We start from the raw sequence: 18,615 nt of genomic DNA on the forward strand, positions 1-18,615 counted from the left end.
TTCCTGAACTTGGGTTCGGTCCCAAGGTACCATTTGGAACCGAACCAGAGTTCAGGAAATGTTTTTTTTACAGTACAAATAAATTTATGAAGTTATTGCGCGAAGTCTCGCGAGACTGAATTAAATGAGGTATGGAAGATCTTGGGTCATCGAAACTAAATCTATCCACCCAGAGAAGAGAAGGCTGAGGAGGGATATGATATCTTCATATAAATACGTATAATGTCCCTATAATCACCTCTGCAATAAATTATAATTTTCATGGGCCCAGCAGAGAACACACGGTCACTGCTTACGATTGTGGGAAGTTTAATTTTGTCAAAAAGTTCAAAAGACGCACATTGAACTTTGTTGCTATGAAAATAGCTTGTTATCCCCCAAACAGGCCACCATAAACAGTACTCGGCAAAGAATTCCCCATAAGCTATATCTTTACAAACAGACCTTGGTCACACGCCTGATTCATGACCCCAAAAATGGACTGACATGTCTTCTGGCTGGTCTGGGTACCGCTATCTGGTCACTCATTAGTGAGATAAGTAGAAGTTTCGTGAACGGTCAAAAAGAGATTTCAGCGATCAGATCTCATCCGGCGTCTCCAGAAATGAACTGATGATATCAGCGGTGTAATTTTTTTTACTAGAAGTAAATGAAGAAGAATACAGCAATCAAGTGATATACGATAGATACTGATCTTTTAAAATCAAAATGAATACATAATACAGCAGCAATTACTAAACAATGATATGTCATTACTTAATTATCAGACAGACAGTCATAGAAAAATATATAATATTCTGATATCTAAAAATTTGGCTAAATATTTCTAATTGTTAAATGTTAAAGCCCATTTAAATCCGCACAGCATTTTTGTATCATCCCAATGCATCTAAAATGAAAAAAAAAAAAAACTTTACAGTAAACCTTGATTAAAAACCTATCATTTTGTGTATACAACTCCTCAGCAGACCTATGTGTCTCCATGGTAACAGACAACAAACAAGTACAATCCTGCAGTCACAGCTCTGTCCCCTACTTCTTGCTCATCTACATTTAGGACGGGTCAGATAGAAGGGAGTGTGACGGCAGGATCAGACTACGAAGGGTTTGTTTGTGGTCTGTTACCATGGAAAACCAGAAGTCTGCCTGTGTACACAAAATAAAAGATTCAATCCACATTTTTTTTATTTTAGATGCATTTAGACAATGACAGCAGTTCAGTTGTGAAGAGAGGCATAGGTTTTGTGAAATACAGGATTTCATCACCATCTGGGTAGTAATAATCTACGTGCATGTACCGTAGATCATAGATGAAATAACAGCACAATGTCAGTCAGATGCTTGTAAGGGTGGCAGGATATTGTCATGTATTAAAAACGAGGCTTGGACTCACGGGGCAGGGATGTGATATTACCACTTTATAAATCGTTGGTGCGGCCTCATCTTCTGGAATATGCAATTCACTTCTGGACACCAGTCTATAGAAAGGATGCCCTATAGCTGGGCAAAGTACAGAGAAGAGCGACTAAACTGATAAGGGGCATGGAGGGTCTTTGTTATGAAGCTACTTTCACACCTCAGGTGTGGATTCCGGATTTTTTCCACAGGTACAGCAGGCTGGGTCGAAATTAAAAAATAAATGAAAAAAAAAGCTGGACAGCCCTATGTCTATGCAGGGGATTTGGAGCTCTGCATCAGAAAAAGAGGGTTCTAATAGCTCTAAAGATAAAATTCTGTAGTTAACAAGCACATAATTTTTGACATAAACAGGTGGAGATTCACTTTAAAGCCTCACAGTCGCCATTTTCTTGTAATTATTTCACAATTATAATACTAGAATTTTTAAACAGATAGAAAGCGGCATAGAGCGGCTCGGAGAAGGAGGCGGTGAAGGTGTGTAAGTGTCTGATGGGGTCACACAGCTGATAGAAGGACAGACGCCCGGCCTCATAGTCCAGATAGATCCCGACAACCTTCACAGGAGAATCTGACACCAGCTTGGTAAAGATTTTGTTATGACACACACCAAAACTATTAATTAACTCTAAGCCCCAGGATTTCACATTATAACCAATATAAGATTCATTCCCATTAACCTTCCTCTCCAGACTTTCCTCGGCCACTCCAATGATCCATTTCTCTGCCCGACTCACATCCACCTCCCAGTAATGTCTCCCAGAGGAGAAGCTGCGGGAGCTTAAAACCTGACAGGATATAAACTTCTGGGGCAAATCGGGTCTGTCCTGTGATGTTGTGGTATAAGAAGCAGATCTGAGATCCTGTGATAGAATAATGTTATTATGAGCCGTGTCTGTATCCAGCAGTACGTCGGATTTCTCCATCACTGGGAACTGTCTCTTTATCTTCAGATCAATCAGATCATCAGCAAAGTGTAGCAGTCCTCTGTGTAATATCTGTGAGACTAAGCCTTCATCCAAGCACTGAGCATCCCTTACATCACGGATGACATCACCACTCCTATCACTGATGTCACAAGTCTTTAAATCTTCTTGTAGCAAAATCAATGGATCTGTGATTACACATAGTCCCTCAAACTGATTAATCTTCTTGGTCAGCTCATATTTCTGTAGCTCCGCCTGTCTGACCAGATCAGAGACTGAGAGTGACACCTGCTCCTTCTGTCTGGAAATCTCACCCTGGATTCTCTTTTCTAGATCCTCCAGCTTCTCCCTGATATCAGTGAACAGACCAGTGACCCTCTCAGCAAGTCTGGTCGATTTCTCTCCCTGTTCTGTCTTATGATCCTTTAGTCTCTGGATTCTTCTTCCAGCTTCTTCTCTTTCAGACTTCAGTTTCTCAATGAGAGGTCTCAGTTTCTCCTTCTCCTTCTCAGAGGCCACATCCGGTAGCTCCACATCATGTCCCTTGTGGTCTCCGGCCACCCAGCAGGACACACAGATACATGCGGCGTCCATCGGACAATAGTATTTCAGGATCTCATTGTGTGTGGAGCATTTTCTGTGCAGAAACGACACAGTAGGTTTAATCAGACTGTGATTCACTGACTTGTTATGGGCTCCGAGATGTTTATGGCACATGGAGGTCTCACACTGCAGACATGTCCTCACAGCCGGGACAGGAGAGTCACAGTAAGTACAGAAGATCCCGGTCTCCTCCATATCAGACTGAGCAGATAAGAAACGCTCCATTATGGTCCCCAGCTTCCTGTTCTTCTCCAGGGCCGGACGCCCCCGATATTCTGCTCTGCAGTCAGGACAGGAATACACTCCAGCTGCCTCCTGTGCATCCAGCGCACTCACAATACACGAGCGGCAGAAGTTGTGTCCACATCTCAGGGATACAGGGTCTGTATAGAGGCTCAGGCAGATGGAGCAGTCCAGCTCGGCCCTCAGATCAGCAGACGCCATTGTGGTATGGAGGAGCAGGAATCGAAAGTGAAAATGTCTCTTCTCATAAGAGGGCGGAGAGCTCCTGTAGAAGAATTAACCCCTGCAGTCCTGTAATGTTTGAAGTGACTAACACCATGTTCTGTCCAGTTGTGGCGTCCATTTTATGTTATGCAAAGAAATGTATGATTTATGGCAATACTTATATGATCTGCTCTTAGAATACATCGGAACTGGATACTCTGCATCGACTGGAAGAACACAGGATGTGAGCAGAAATCACTGACCTGCATGAGTTACAATGATCGATAGAAAGAACCTGATTACATAGGGATGAGCGGCACTACAGACACCACTGATCTCTTCCTGCAGGATGCCGATTAGTTGGTATTCTTATAACTGTGGTGTATACATTATACAACACTGACTCAGCTGCTGCAGAACCTCCTGAAGCACACCTCAGCCGCTGCAGAACCTCCTGAAGCACACCTCAGCCGCTGCAGAACCTCCTGAAGCACACCTCAGCCGCTGCAGAACCTCCTGAAGCACACCTCAGCCGCTGCAGAACCTCCTAAAGCACACCTCAGCCGCTGCAGAACCTCCTAAAGCACACCTCAGCCGCTGCAGAACCTCCTAAAGCACACCTCATCCACTGCAGAACCTCCTAAAGAACACCTCAGCCACTGCAGAACCTCCTGAAGCACACCTCAGCCGCTGCAAAACCTCCTAAAGCACACCTCAGCCGCTGCAGAACCTCCTGAAGCACACCTCAGCCGCTGCAGAACCTCCTGAAGCACACCTCAGCCGCTGCAGAACCTCCTAAAGCACACCTCAGCCGCTGCAGAACCTCCTAAAGCACACCTCAGCCGCTGCAGAACCTCCTAAAGCACACCTCATCCACTGCAGAACCTCCTAAAGAACACCTCAGCCACTGCAGAACCTCCTAAAGAACACCTCAGCCACTGCAGAACCTCCTAAAGAACACCTCAGCCACTGCAGAACCTCCTGAAGCACACCTCAGCCGCTGCAAAACCTCCTAAAGCACACCTCAGCCGCTGCAGAACCTCCTGAAGCACACCTCAGCCGCTGCAGAACCTCCTGAAGCACACCTCAGCCGCTGCAGAACCTCCTAAAGCACACCTCAGCCGCTGCAGAACCTCCTAAAGCACACCTCAGCCGCTGCAGAACCTCCTAAAGCACACCTCAGCTGCCGCAGAACCTCCTAAAGTACACCTCAGCTGCTGCAGAACCTCCTAAAGAACACCTCAGCCACTGCAGAACCTCCTAAAGCACACCTCTGCTGCTGCTGAGGACCTTCTTTATGAAAACAATGAGGGAATTTCATATAAAAAAATAATCTCTGACTTACACAGCAGAGAGGTTCTGCAGCAGCTGTGGTATCTATTGTAAGCAATAATGTGGAAAGTTCGAAAACTACTAGAAGTCACCAAGGCTTCCCATGACCAGTAAAAATGTGCTTAGCCTGAGGTCTCATGGTTTTGTATTTTTATGGGGCCTCTTGGTGATATTTAAGGCTACTTTCACAGCTGCGTCAGGTGCGGATCCGTCTGGTATCTGCACAGACGGATCCGCATCTATAATGCAAACGCTTGTGTCCGTTCAGAACGGATCCGTTTGCATTACCATGAACAAAAATAAATAAATAAAATTTTGTTCATGATAATGCAAACGGATCCATTTCGACTTACACTGAAAGTCAATGGGAGGCGGATCCTATTTCAATTGCACCATACTGTGTCAGTGAAAACGGATCCGTCCCCATTGACTTACATTGCAAGTCAGGACTGATCCGCAAGCAGCGTTTTGGTGTCCGCCTCCAGAGCGGAATGGAGGCTGAACGGAGGCAAACTGATGCATTCTGAGCGGATCCTTATCCATTCAGAATGCATTAGGGCAAAACTGATCCGTTTTGGGCCACTTGTGAGAGCCCTGAAACGGATCTTACAAGTGGACCCAGAAACGCCAGTGTGAAAGTAGCCTTAGTCACGAAGCGAACTTCTTTGATTATAGCGGGCGCAATGACGGGGAACGGATCATTCAATCCCTCAGATATCGGTCGTGTTCATCTCTGATCACGGCATCTGAGGCTACTATTTAGGCCTGTCAGGGGTTAATCAGGGTCACACAAAAAATACTCACCTTATCCATTTGATTGCGTAGAGGCCTTCGCGGCCATCTTGATTGAAGACACGGTACGAAACCTCAACCACAGGCCCGGCCTACATTTTGGATACTTGAACATAACTGTCTCAATGTGACCGCAGTAAACATAAAAGCTGTCCAATCTTCTTCTACCCCTTGGTAGACAGAACATCCACTAAACAGCGCATCAAAAGGGAAAACCTGGGATCTGGAAAGGAAGCTCCTCCTGAAAAGTCACATGGTGTATCACATGACTGTTCTTCAGCCAGTCAGCTGTTAGAAAAGAATCACGTGATCCAGCCTACATTTCCTCTGTATTGCTCATTATCTCATGACCCTTTTAGAGCTTCTGACTGGCTGAGAGGGATCATGTGATGCTCTACAGGCTCCAGCACAGGACCAGGTGCTGCTCTGGGGCCATTTAGGGGATGTCATTGTACCCACTGATATAAACACTATCTGGGGCCCCTCTGTCTTTGAGGTATCGTAGATGAATATTAAAGGGGTTGTCGCATTATGATAACTGTCTGAAGGCTGGGGCCCCTTGCCGATCATGAGATCACAGAATAAAGAAGTATCCGTTCTGCCAATAATCGGAGTGTCTTGAAGATCCTTGCGGTGACAGCGCAGCCTTCTATGTGAACATAATGTTATAGGAAGCAGCTTTCAGTCTAGATCAGGCATCCTCAAACTGCGGCCCTCCAGCTGTTGTAAAACTACAACTCCCTCCATGCCCTTCTGTAGGCTGATACCTGTAGGCTGTTCGGGCATGCTGGGAGTTGTAGTTTTGCAACAGCTGGAGGGCCGCAGGTTGAGGATGCCTGGTCTAGATTATTATTTTCATTTTTACTTCTGTGTTTCTGCCTCCATAAATCCCTTCCCCAACATCTTCTTGTCTGTAGTTCACTCAAGAACAATGGTCATAAAAGATTGTTAAAGGGGTATTCTGTTGTAGGGGATAGCTGCTAGATCGGTGGAGGTCCCCCATCAGTTCTGAGATTGGGAGTCCGGCTATTTGAATGAAGTAGGGGTCATCTCCATCAGTCCCATACACGGAGCACCAGCGTGCATGCTTGACCACCACTTTCTTCAAATTTGGGACACTGGACCTCAATTCTGATAATTGGTGGGGGTCCAACCACTGGGAGCCTTATTGATCTACCATTTATCACCTACCCAATGTATACGTGTTATTACTGGAGTACCCTTTTGATTGTTAAACATGTACAACCTTTTAGGGTACCCTGAATTTATGGTTTACTCACATTTTGGTTCCAAGTTATATAAGCTTTCTTCCAAAGGTCTCTCAAAGTGACCCGTCCTCCTAGACTCCAGGACAGCGCGCTCAACATATAACAAATGCATAGGCGTGCGCACAGGGTGTGCCGGGAAACACCCTAATCAAGCCTTCTGGCTGGCGAATACTAATGAAGCTCTTCCATTTTGGAACAGCTCATTAGTACCGGAGGACCAGACAGCAATGAACGCTATGTACTTACCGCTTCCTGGCCCTCGGCTATCGACTGTGCAGGGCTGCGCACAGCGTGAGGCGCTTTGTGACGGGCCGCTGTGCGCGCCCGTTCAGAGCAGAGCCAACAGCAGGAGGAAGAGGATCGCGGGCGGCGTCTAGGAGCAGAGAGGCAAGTGGATTTTAATTTTATAAAAAGTGAGGCTGCTGGGGGCATAATGGGGGCTAATTAGAGGCATAAGGGCTGATAATGGGGACTAATGGCATAAAGGCTAGATATATATATATATGCGCGGTGTGTGTGCTTTAAGGTGCACACACTAATGCAATAGGCTGCGCACGCCTATGAACAAATGGCTTAGTATGTGGATAATAAAAGTGTGTCTTATCACAGTTACATAGTTGTTAAGGTTGGAAAACGACAAAAGTCCATCAAGTCCAACCTGAGATCCTGCTATATTGATCTAGGGGAAAGGGAAAACAGAGAAAACTTTAGGAGAGAAAAAAAAAATCCTTCCCGACTCTAGATGTGTCAATCAGAAAAAATCCCTGGATCAATGTCCCTCTTCCTTTTAAAAAGGAGTTGGGCCAAAGGGACAGGGTGAGCAGGACAAGATGTCTATACATTGTCAGAAGCCTCAATGTTATTTTGAATTGTAAAGTCCTCTGAACCTTCCCTGAAGCATCTCCTGTATTTGCTGTGAGCAGCGCCTGCGCCTCCTCCAGAGATTCACCGCTCTTACTGTAAAGAATGCTTCTTGCCTCTCATTACTAAATCTTTTTTCCTCCAGGTGTAGGGAACGGATCCTTGTTTTTTGAGGGGGTTTAACACAGAACAGCTTCCCTTTAAGTTTTTTGTGTGGTCCGCTTATATATTTGTTAGGGCTGCACGATTAATCGAATCGCGATAATCGGCAAATGCGATATGGCGATTTGGCCGATCCTAAAATGCTGCGATTATATATGAAGGGGCCCCGCGCACAAAACTGGCTTTGTCTGTAAAGTATTTTACTAGTGTGTGAAACAATCTCTCTCCTATTGATAACCTGGCCGCCTCTGTACTCACTGTCACGATGAATGCACGGCAGTGAGCGTGACTGACGTCACTTAGTAACGCTCCTGCTTCCTGAAGTTGGAGGAGTGTTACTAAGTGACGTCAGTCACGCGCCGGCCGGCCCGCTCGCTGCAGTGCATTCATCGTGACAGTGAGTGCAGAGGCGGCCAGGTTATCAATAGGAGAGAGATTGTTTCACACACTAGTAAAATACTTTACAGACAAAGCCAGTTATGTGCGCAGTTTAGGACACATAGGGCCATGAGGGGGACCAGCATAAGATGCTATATGTCTCATGCTGGCCCCCCTCATGGCCCTATGTGTCATGCACACATCCCCTATAACAGTGCATCATCCACAGATCCCCCATAACAGCGTCCTCCACAGATCCCCTATAAGTGTCCTCCACAGATCCCCCATAATAGTGTCCTCCACAGATCCCCCATAACAGTGTCCTCCACAGATCCCCCATAACAGTGTCCTCCACAGATCCCCCATAACAGTGTCCTCCACAGATCCCCCATAACAGTGTCCTCCACAGATCCCCCATAACAGCGTCCTCCACAGATCCCCCATAACAGCGTCCTCCACAGATCCCCCATAACAGCGTCCTCCCACTATAGAAAAAGACTGACATACCTCCATACAGTGACCTTATTGCCCGTTACCACAATAGACCTATATCTTTAGAGCAGATCGGACATTAGAAAAGAGAGTTTGTTCTAATCTTTTCTAGTGACCGGACGCCGCGATCCAATGACAAACAGTAATTGTCTTGTTGACCGTTCATCACATCTTTCACGATTTTTTGCTGGAGGAACGTCTCCTTGTATAAACCGCATCGGAGAAGGCAATAAAACACACAAACATTGTACAATACAAAGGCTCGTCTTATAATTTATCTGCTTGTGTAAAAGGCCCGTCTACTGGGATGTGTTATATTTTATATCCGGTATTTCATCTATGTGAATTTAGGATGGAGGCCCATGGGTTTGGTTCAATGTCTGGATGGAATGAATCTCATCAGGATGCAAATGTCCATTGTCCAACCTGAACCTCACATACAAAAGGTGTCCGAGTCCCCCCGGTATCGCTTATAGATTAAAATACAAAAAAAATTGGGGATTGAAGTGTTGGAAGACATGACTGAAGGCCGCTTTACACTGCACGACGTTCCGGCAAATTAATTACTGTTCGCGATAATAGGCTCGTGTAAAGGTGCCGCCAATTTCCTAATGAAGGAGCAGAACTCCTGTTCATCAGGTAATAGGATCATTGGTGCAGATGTAGTGATCCTCCGAGGAGACGGTGTAGAGGATAGGAGTGGTAGTGGCGCTGATTAAATCTTGTGTCATGGTGTACTCCCTAAAGTCGTTGAACCAAAGAAGGAGGCCAGTGTGAAATGTGACAAGGTCTTCTTTACCAAGTGCAACGTAGAATTGATTTGTGGCCATCAGTCCATTAAAATGATATCAAAAACACTTCAAAAGAAGGGCGACCAAATTAATACAAGGTATGGAAGATCTCAGGTTAGCAAATCTAAATCTGTCTACCCAGAGAGGAGAAGGCTGAGGAGGGATATGATATCGTTATATAAATGCATATACCGTCCCTATAATAACCTCTGCAATAATGATTCTTTTCATGGACCCAGCAAAGAACGAGCGGGCACAGCTTACGATTAAAGGAAGTTAAATTTTGTCAAAAATTGGCTCAAAAAGCCGCACATCCCTGTCTGAAAGATAAGATTATTGAGCGTGCAGTGTTCCTATCACAACAACTTCCATGTTGCGCACAAAACAGGCCACCATAAACAGCACTTGGCAAAGAATTCCCCATAAGTTGTAACTTTATGATCAGACCTCGGTCACACAGAGCCCCACGGAGACCCCCAATCATGACCCCAAGAATGGAGTTTCGTGAACAGTCACAAAGCAATTTCAGGGATCGTCTCCAGAAATGACCTGATATCAGCGGTGTAATGTTTTTATTAGAAGTCAATGAAGAAGAATATAGCAACCAAGTGATATACGATAGATACTGATCTGTTACCATCAGGATTAACACATAATACGGCAGCGAGAATTAACCAATGATACATCATATACTTCATTATCGGACAATCATAGAAAAATCTATAACATTCTATCTGATCTTTCATAAATCTGCTTATTTATTGCTAATTGTTAAACTTTAAAGACTATTTTCACTCGAAAAACATTTCTGTATTACCCCAATGCATTTAAAAAAAAGGAAAAAAAAAACTTTATAATAAACTTTGGTTATCATTTTGTGCACACAACCCCTAAGCAGACCTGTGTGTCTCCATGGCAACAAACAAATACAATCCTGCCGTCATAGCTCTGTCCCCACTTCTTGCTCATCTACATTTGGCACAAATCAGATGGAAGGGAGTGCGACGGCAGGATCAGACTACAAAGGGTTTGTTTGTAGTCTGTTACCATGGAAACCAGAAGTCTGCCTGGGAGCTGTGTACAAGAAGTACAATTTCAATCAGGACTATCGGCCGACGTGTTTCGTTTTAGATGCATTAGGACAAATGACAGCAGTTTAGTTGTGAAGATGGACATATGTTTTGAGAATCACAGGATATCACAACACAATGCATATTGCTGACGGTAAATTTGGTGCAGAATAATCTCTGCTCTGGATTTAGGATTACAGCAGTCGCCTTATAAGAACTCCGTAGTAAATCAAAATATAAGCAAGAAGAATAACGTGCGCGAAACACTCACAGAAGAGATGCTACAAAGCCGTGTCTACTGTACAGATTTAGGCTGTATTCACACGTCCGCAATGTGTTTTGCGGATACACGGATCCGCAAAACACGGAAAGCGGCAATGTGCTTTCCGCATTTTGCGGACCGCACATTGCCAACATAATAGAATATGCCTGTTCTTGTCCGCAATTGCGGACAAGAATAGGACATGTTCTATTTTTTTGCGGAAACGGAAGCACGGATGCGGAAGTGCAGATCCGCAAATGTGGATGCGGACAGCACATTCTGTCCCCATAGAGAATGAATGGGTCCGCACCCTTTCCGCAAAATTGCGGAAAGGATGCGGACCCATTTTGCGGACGTGTGAATGGAGCCTTAGCTGTAGGCTACTCCCAAGTAGTGTTGAGCGCGAATATTCGAATTACAAATTTATATCGCGAATATCGGCACTTTGAGAATTCGTGAATATTTTGAATATAGTGCTATATAGTCGTTTTTTGAATATTCGTCATTTTTTCCATCTGAAGTTAGGATTCCTCCCTGCTTAAGTTTCTTGTCAAGCCACTTAAGCAGGGAGCAATCATGACTTCATGACTTCTGATGGAAAAAATTACGAATATTCAAAAAACTAATATATAGCACTGTATTCTATATTGCTATATATTAGTTTTTGACCCACGCCTGTATTGATTGCGTAATATTCGCATATTACGCGATCATTACCTTACCAATTTTCGAGTAAAACAAAAAAAAAGAATGTAGAATATAACGAATATTCAAATTCGCAAATATTCAATGAATATTCTACAAAATATTCGTGAAATATCACAAATTTGAATATGACTTCTGCCGCTCATCACTACTCCTAAGGGCATTATCCTGGCAACCCCCTGGTCTGAGCCTTTACTCAGCTGCAGGGGAACCACCAGGTCATTAACTGTAGTCTCTGATGACCCATGGATGTGAGAAGACACATGGATACGGAATATATATTGCACTCAATTATGAGCTTCCCCTAATGGTGGCTGCAGGTGGTCAGCATCTTTTCTCTTAAAGGGGTTGTCCTGCTTTTTTTTTTTTTTTTTTTTTTTTTTACACTTGTTTAAATTTCCACTCTAGGCTGCTTAAACTGTGGAAAAAAATCCACGCTCGCCTGCTCCCCACCGTTCCATTCCAGCTCCTTAGCTCTCTTCGGTGGTCTTCTGGTCCCTGTCCTGCAAACTTTTAAACAGATCAGGGTCATGTGCAGAGCTGCAGCCATTTACAGGCCTCAGCGGTGACACGTCCCCAAGTGGTTCGTCACTGCCTGATCACATGCCACTTGAGGACACATGACCACTCAGAGAAGACATTGGCTGCATCGGCGCACATGACCCGGTCTGTCTGAAAGTTTACAGGACAAGAACCGGAAGATCAGGTGAATATGGATTGTTCCACAGGTACAGCAGGCTGGGAGGGGAAAAAAGCTGGATAATCCCTTCAAATTCATGTCTAATCAGGGGATTTTGGAGATCAGTAACAGAAAAACAACAGTTCCAACAGCTCTGAAGATAAAATGCAGAAATTACCAGCACGTAATTTTGGACTAAACATTAAAGGCTGATGGAAGATTCACTTTAAAGCCTCACAGTCGCCATTTTCATGTAATTATTTCATGATGCTAATAGTGGAATTTTCATACAGATAGAAAGCGGCATAGAGCGGCTCGGAGAAGGAGGCGGTGAAGGTGTGTAAGTGTCTAACAGGGTCACATAGCTGATAGAAGGACAGACGCCCGGCCTCATAGTCCAGATAGATCCCAACAACCTTCACAGGAGAATCTGACACCAGCCGCTTAAAGATATTGTTATGACGCACACCAAAACTATTATAAATCAAACCCCAGGATTTCTCATTATAACCAATATAAGATTCATTCCCATTAACCTTCCTCTCCAGACTTTCCTCGGCCACTCCAATGATCCAATTCTCTGCCTGACTCACATCCACCTCCCAGTAATGTCTCCCAGAGGAGAAGCTGCTGGAGCCTAAAACCTGACAGGATATAAACCTCTTGGGCCCATCAGGTCTCTTCTGTGGTTTAGCGGTATAAGAAGCAGATCTGAGATCCCGTGATATAATAATGTTATTATGAGCCGTGTCTATATCCAGCAGTACGTCGGATTTCTCCATCACTGGGAACTGTCTCTTCTCCTTCAGATCAATCAGATTATCTGCAAAGCTTAACAGTCCTCTGTGTAATATCTGTGAGACTAAGCCTTCATCCAGGCACTGAGTGTCCCTTACATCACTGATGACATCACCACTCCTATCGCTGATGTCACAAGTCTTTAAATCTTGTAGCAAAATCAATGGATCTGTGATTATACATAGTCCCTCAAATTGATTAATCTTCTTGGTCAGCTCATCTTTCTGTAGCTCCGCCTGTCTGACCAGATCAGAGACTGAGAGTGACACCTGCTCCTTCTGTCTGGAAATCTCACCCTGGATTCTTATTTCTAGATCCTCCAGCTTCTCCCTGAGATCAGTGAACAGACCGGTGACCCTCTCAGCAAGTCTGGTCGATTTCTCTCCCTGTCCTGTCTTATGATCCTTTAGTCTCTGGACTCTTTTTCCAGCTTCTTCTCTTTCAGACTTCAGTTTCTCAATAAGAGGTCTCAGTTTATCTTTCTCCTTCCCAGAGGCCAAATCCAGTAGCTCCACATCATGTCCCTTGTGGTCTCCGACCACCCAGCAGGACACACAGATACAGGCAGTGTCCATCGGACAATAGTATTTCAGGATCTCATTGTGTGTGGAGCATTTTCTCTGCAGAAATGACACAGTAGGTTCAATCAGACTGTGATTTACTGACTTGTTATGGGCTCCGAGATGTTTATGGCACATGGAGGTCTCACACTGCAGACATGTCCTCACAGCCGGTACAGGAGAGTCACAGTAAGTACAGAAGATCCCAGTCTCCTCCATATCAGGCCGAGCAGATACGAAACGCTCCACTATGTTCCCCAGCTTCCTGTTCTTCTCCAGGGCCGGACGCTCCGGATATTCTGCTCTGCAGTCAGGACAGGAATACACTCCAGCTGCCTCCTGTGCATCCAGCGCACTCACAATACACGAGCGGCAGAAGTTGTGTCCACGTCCAAAGCTTAACAGTCCTCTGTTTAATATCTGTAAGACTAAGCCTTCATCCAGGCACTGAGTGTCCCTTACATCACTGATGACATCACCACTCCTATCACTGATGTCACAAGTCTTTAAATCTTTCAGCAAAATCAATGGATCTGTGATTATACATAGTCCCTCAAATTGATTAATCTTCTTGGTCAGCTCATCTTTCTGTAGCTCCGCCTGTCTGACCAGATCAGAGACTGAGAGTGACACCTGCTCCTTCTGTCTGGAAATCTCACCCTGGATTCTCTTTTCTAGATCCTCCAGCTTCTCCCTGAGATCAGTGAACAGACCGGTGACCCTCTCAGCAAGTCTGGTCGATTTCTCTCCCTGTTCTGTCTTATGATCCTTTAGTCTCTGGACTCTTTTTCCAGCTTCTTCTCTTTCAGACTTCAGTTTCTCAATAAGAGGTCTCAGTTTATCTTTCTCCTTCCCAGAGGCCACATCCAGTAGCTCCACATCATGTCCCTTGTGGTCTCCGACCACCCAGCAGGACACACAGATACAGGCGGTGTCCATTGGACAATAGTATTTCAGGATCTCATTGTGTGTGGAGCATTTTCTGTGCAGAAACGACACAGTAGGTTCAATCAGACTGTGATCCACTGACTTGTTATGGGCTCCGAGATGTTTATGGCACATGGAGGTCTCACACTGCAGACATGTCCTCACAGCCGGTACAGGAGAGTCACAGTAAGTACAGAAGATCCCGGTCTCCTCCATATCAGGCCGAGCAGATACGAAACGCTCCACTATGTTCCCCAGCTTCCTGTTCTTCTCCAGGGCCGGACGCTCCGGATATTCTGCTCTGCAGTCAGGACAGGAATACACTCCAGCTGCCTCCTGTGCATCCAGCGCACTCACAATACACAAGCGGCAGAAGTTGTGTCCACATCTCAGGGATACGGGATCTTTATAGAGGCTCAGGCAGATGGAGCAGTCCAGCTCGGCCCTCAGATCAGCAGACGCCATTGTGGTACGGAGGAGCAGGAATCGAAAGTGAAAATGTCTCTTCTCATAAGAGGGCGGAGAGCTCCTGTAGAGGAATTAACCCCTGCAGTCCTGTAATGTTTGAAGTGACTAACACTATGTTCTGTCCAGTTGTGGCATCCATTTTATGTTATGCAAAGAAATGTATGATTTATGGCAATACTTATATGATCTGCTCTTAGAATACATCAGATCTGGATACTCTGCATCGACTGGAAGAACACAAGATGTGAGCAGAAATCACTGACCTGCATAAGTTACAATGATCGATAGAAAGAACCTGATTACATAGGGATGAGCGGCACTACAGACACCACTGATCTCTTCCTGCAGGATGCCGATTAGTTGGTATTCTTATAGCTGTGGTGTATATATTATACAACACTGACTCAGCCGCTGCAGAACCTCCTGAAGCACACCTCAGCCGCTGCAGAACCTCCTAAAGCACACCTCAGCCGCTGCAGAACCTCCTAAAGCACACCTCAGCCGCTGCAGAACCTCCTGAAGCACACCTCAGCCGCTGCAGAACCTCCTAAAGCACACCTCAGCCGCTGCAGAACCTCCTAAAGCACACCTCAGCCGCTGCAGAACCTCCTGAAGCACACCTCAGCCGCTGCAGAACCTCCTAAAGCACACCTCATCCACTGCAGAACCTCCTAAAGAACACCTCAGCCACTGCAGAACCTCCTAAAGAACACCTCAGCCGCTGCAGAACCTCCTAAAGCACACCTCAGCTGCTGCCGAGGACCTTCTTTATGAAAACAATGAGGGAATTTCATATAAAAAAAACAATCTCCGACTTACACATCAAAGAGAGGTTCTGCAGCAGCTGTGGTATGTATTGTAAGCAATATTTTGGAAAGTTCTAAAACTACTAGAAGTCACCAAGGCTTCCCATGACCTGTAAAAATGTGCTTAGCCTGAGGTCTCATGGTTTTATATAATTATGGGGCCTCCTGGTGACATTTAATATCCTTATAATTTTGAGGGGGATTACTAGAAAGGGCAGGTGCCCTGGGACAAGATATGCTGGTACCTTCCCCTCCTTTTCTCAACCAAACCATTCAATATTTGAAAAATTAGAGGAGAGGTTATTGTAGACATCAATGGTGGTTTATGGAAGTGAATGAGTTAATGGCCGCAGTAGCTGTCCAGTACCTAACGGCCGCAGTACCTGTCGCCCGGCGGTTACCTACCTCCTCAGGCTCCAGCACTGCTCTACAGCTACATCTGAGAGCTCAGAGATCCTGATATACGGATGGGCAGTTCTGTCCTCATCAGGTTCAGAGAACCACTGGGTAAAACCATATGCCACCGTTCACAAAGACCAAACCGCCTGCCCACTGTGCCCCAGTCATATGTAGTGCAAAGATCCTTCAGCACACCCCAAAATTACTAAAGACCCCTGAAGGTCCAGACCCACAGTCCTCAAAATACAGATCTGAGAATCAGACCCAAAATATAGACCTCAGAATGGACATATATCTTCGACTAGCCCCCTAAAGACATGCGTACCCCAGAATACATAGAGAACCCACTATTAACTGACCTTGGACCCCCTAAATAAGCACGTTCCCCAGACGCTTGCACAGGACAGTTTGCACTCTGCTCCTCTGTGCAGTTTTACTCACTGGCTTAAGGACCAGATACGTTCATGTGACTAGAGGTCAGCGAAGTTATGAAAGAAATTACTTAGTCACAAAGTGAACTTCTTTGATTATAGCGGGCGCAATGACGGGGAAAGGATCATTGAATCCCTCAGAGGTAGGTCGTGTTCATCGCTGATCGCAGCATCTGAGGCTACTATTTAGGCCTTTCAGGGATTAATCAGGGTCACACAAAAAAAATAAAAAATACTCACCCTATCCATTTGATTGCGTAGAGGCCTTCGCGGCCATCTTGATTGAAGACACGGTACAAAACTTCGAACGCAGGCCCGGCCTACATTTTGGATCCTTGAACATAACTGTCTCAAGGTGACCGCAGTAAACATAAAAGCTGTCCAATCTTCATCTACCCCTTGGTAGATAGAACATCCACTAAACAACGCATCAAAAGGGAAAACCTGGGATCTGGAAAGGAAGCACCTCCTTTAAAGTCACATGGTGTATCACATGACTGTTCTTCAGCCAGTCAGCTGTTAGAAAAGAATCACGTGATCCAGCCTACATTTCCTCTATCTTTGGAGTCCTGTATTGTACATTATCTCATGACCCTCTCATTATCTCTCCTCCTGCTCCCTCTTTGACCGCCTACAATCTGGCTTCCGACCCCACCACTCGACTGAGACTGCCCTCACCAAAGTCACCAATGACCTACTGACAGCCAAAACCAAGAAACAATCCTCTGTCCTCCTTCTCCTTGACCTGTCCTCTGCCTTCGACACTGTTGACCACTCCCTTCTGTTGCAAACTCTCTCATCCCTTGGCATCACTGACCTGGCCCTCTCGTGGATCACATCATACCTCACAGACCGGACGTTTAGGGTCTCCCACTCCCGCACCACCTCCTTGTCTCATTCCCTCTCTGTTGGTGTCCCGCAAGGCTCTGTCCTAGGACCCCTGCTCTTCTCTATCTACACTTTTGGTCTGGCACAGCTCATAGAGTCCCATGGCTTTTAGTATCACTCTTATGCTGACGACACACAATTCTACCTCTATGGTCCAGACATCACCACCTTACTATCAAGAATTCCACAATGTCTATCTTCTATATCATCCTTCTTCGCCTCTCGCTTTCTAAAACTTAACATGGATAAAACAGAATTAATCATCTTTCCATCTTGCTCAACCCCCCCCAACAGACCTATCTATCACGATCAATGGCTGCACACTATCCCCGGTCAACCAAGTCCGCTGCCTTGGAGTGACCTTGGATTCTGCCCTCTCCTTCCGACCGCACATCCAAGCCCTTTCCACCACCTGCCGCCTCCAACTCAAAAACATCTCCCGCATCCATGCTTTCCTTAACTTTGAATCTGCGAAAATGCTTGTACATGCCCTCATCATCTCCCGCCTAGACTACTGCAACATTCTCCTCTGTGGCCTTCCATCTAGCACTCTCGCACCTCTCCAATCTATCCTCAACTCTGCTGCCCGACTAATCCACCTCTCACCTTATTACTCCTCTGCCTCTCCCCTCTGCCAATCCCTTCACTGGCTCGCCATTGCCCAGCGAATTCACTTCAAAGTACTAACAAATACATACAAGGCCATCCACAACCTGTCCCCTCCCTACATCTCTGAGCTACTTTCCGGATACATCCCCACACGCACTCTCCGATCCTCACAAGACCTCCTTCTCTCCTCTTATCGTCTCCTCCCACAATCGACTCCAAGATTTCTCCCGTGCATCCCCCAGACTCTGGAACTCACTACCCCAACATATCAGACTCTCACCTACAGTGGAATCCTTCAAAAGAAACCTGAAAACCCACCTCTTCAGACAAGCCTACAACCCGTGACCCTGCTGCCTCTATACCGCCATGACCAGCTTCACCTGCACCTACTGTGTCCTTCTCCCATACCATGTAGATAGTAAGCCCTCACGGGCAGGGCCCTCTCTCCTTCTGTACCAGTCTGTAACTCGTCTTGTTTATGCTTAGTGGAATTGTCTGTATTATGTATGTGCACCGCTTATCATATGTACAGCGCTATGGAAGGA

At 45.6% G+C, this 18,615-nt stretch overlaps 2 protein-coding genes across 2 annotated transcripts; both read right to left on the reverse strand.

Moving 5' to 3' along the window:
* Positions 1 to 366: 366 nt before the first annotated feature.
* Positions 367 to 3,431, reverse strand: LOC122944935 (E3 ubiquitin-protein ligase TRIM39-like). Its single transcript, XM_044303680.1, has one exon. The coding sequence runs from the start codon at positions 3,387 to 3,389 to the stop codon at positions 1,815 to 1,817; it is 1,575 nt and encodes a 524-aa protein (XP_044159615.1). The 5' UTR covers positions 3,390 to 3,431; the 3' UTR covers positions 367 to 1,814.
* An 8,419-nt stretch (positions 3,432 to 11,850) lies between these two features.
* On the reverse strand, positions 11,851 to 14,944 carry LOC122944824 (zinc-binding protein A33-like). Its single transcript, XM_044303493.1, has one exon. The coding sequence runs from the start codon at positions 14,932 to 14,934 to the stop codon at positions 12,442 to 12,444; it is 2,493 nt and encodes an 830-aa protein (XP_044159428.1). The 5' UTR covers positions 14,935 to 14,944; the 3' UTR covers positions 11,851 to 12,441.
* Between the last annotated feature and the right edge of the window lie 3,671 nt (positions 14,945 to 18,615).

Source organism: Bufo gargarizans, chromosome 8, assembly GCF_014858855.1.
Source record: "Bufo gargarizans isolate SCDJY-AF-19 chromosome 8, ASM1485885v1, whole genome shotgun sequence".
NCBI classification, from domain to species: Eukaryota; Metazoa; Chordata; class Amphibia; order Anura; family Bufonidae; genus Bufo; species Bufo gargarizans.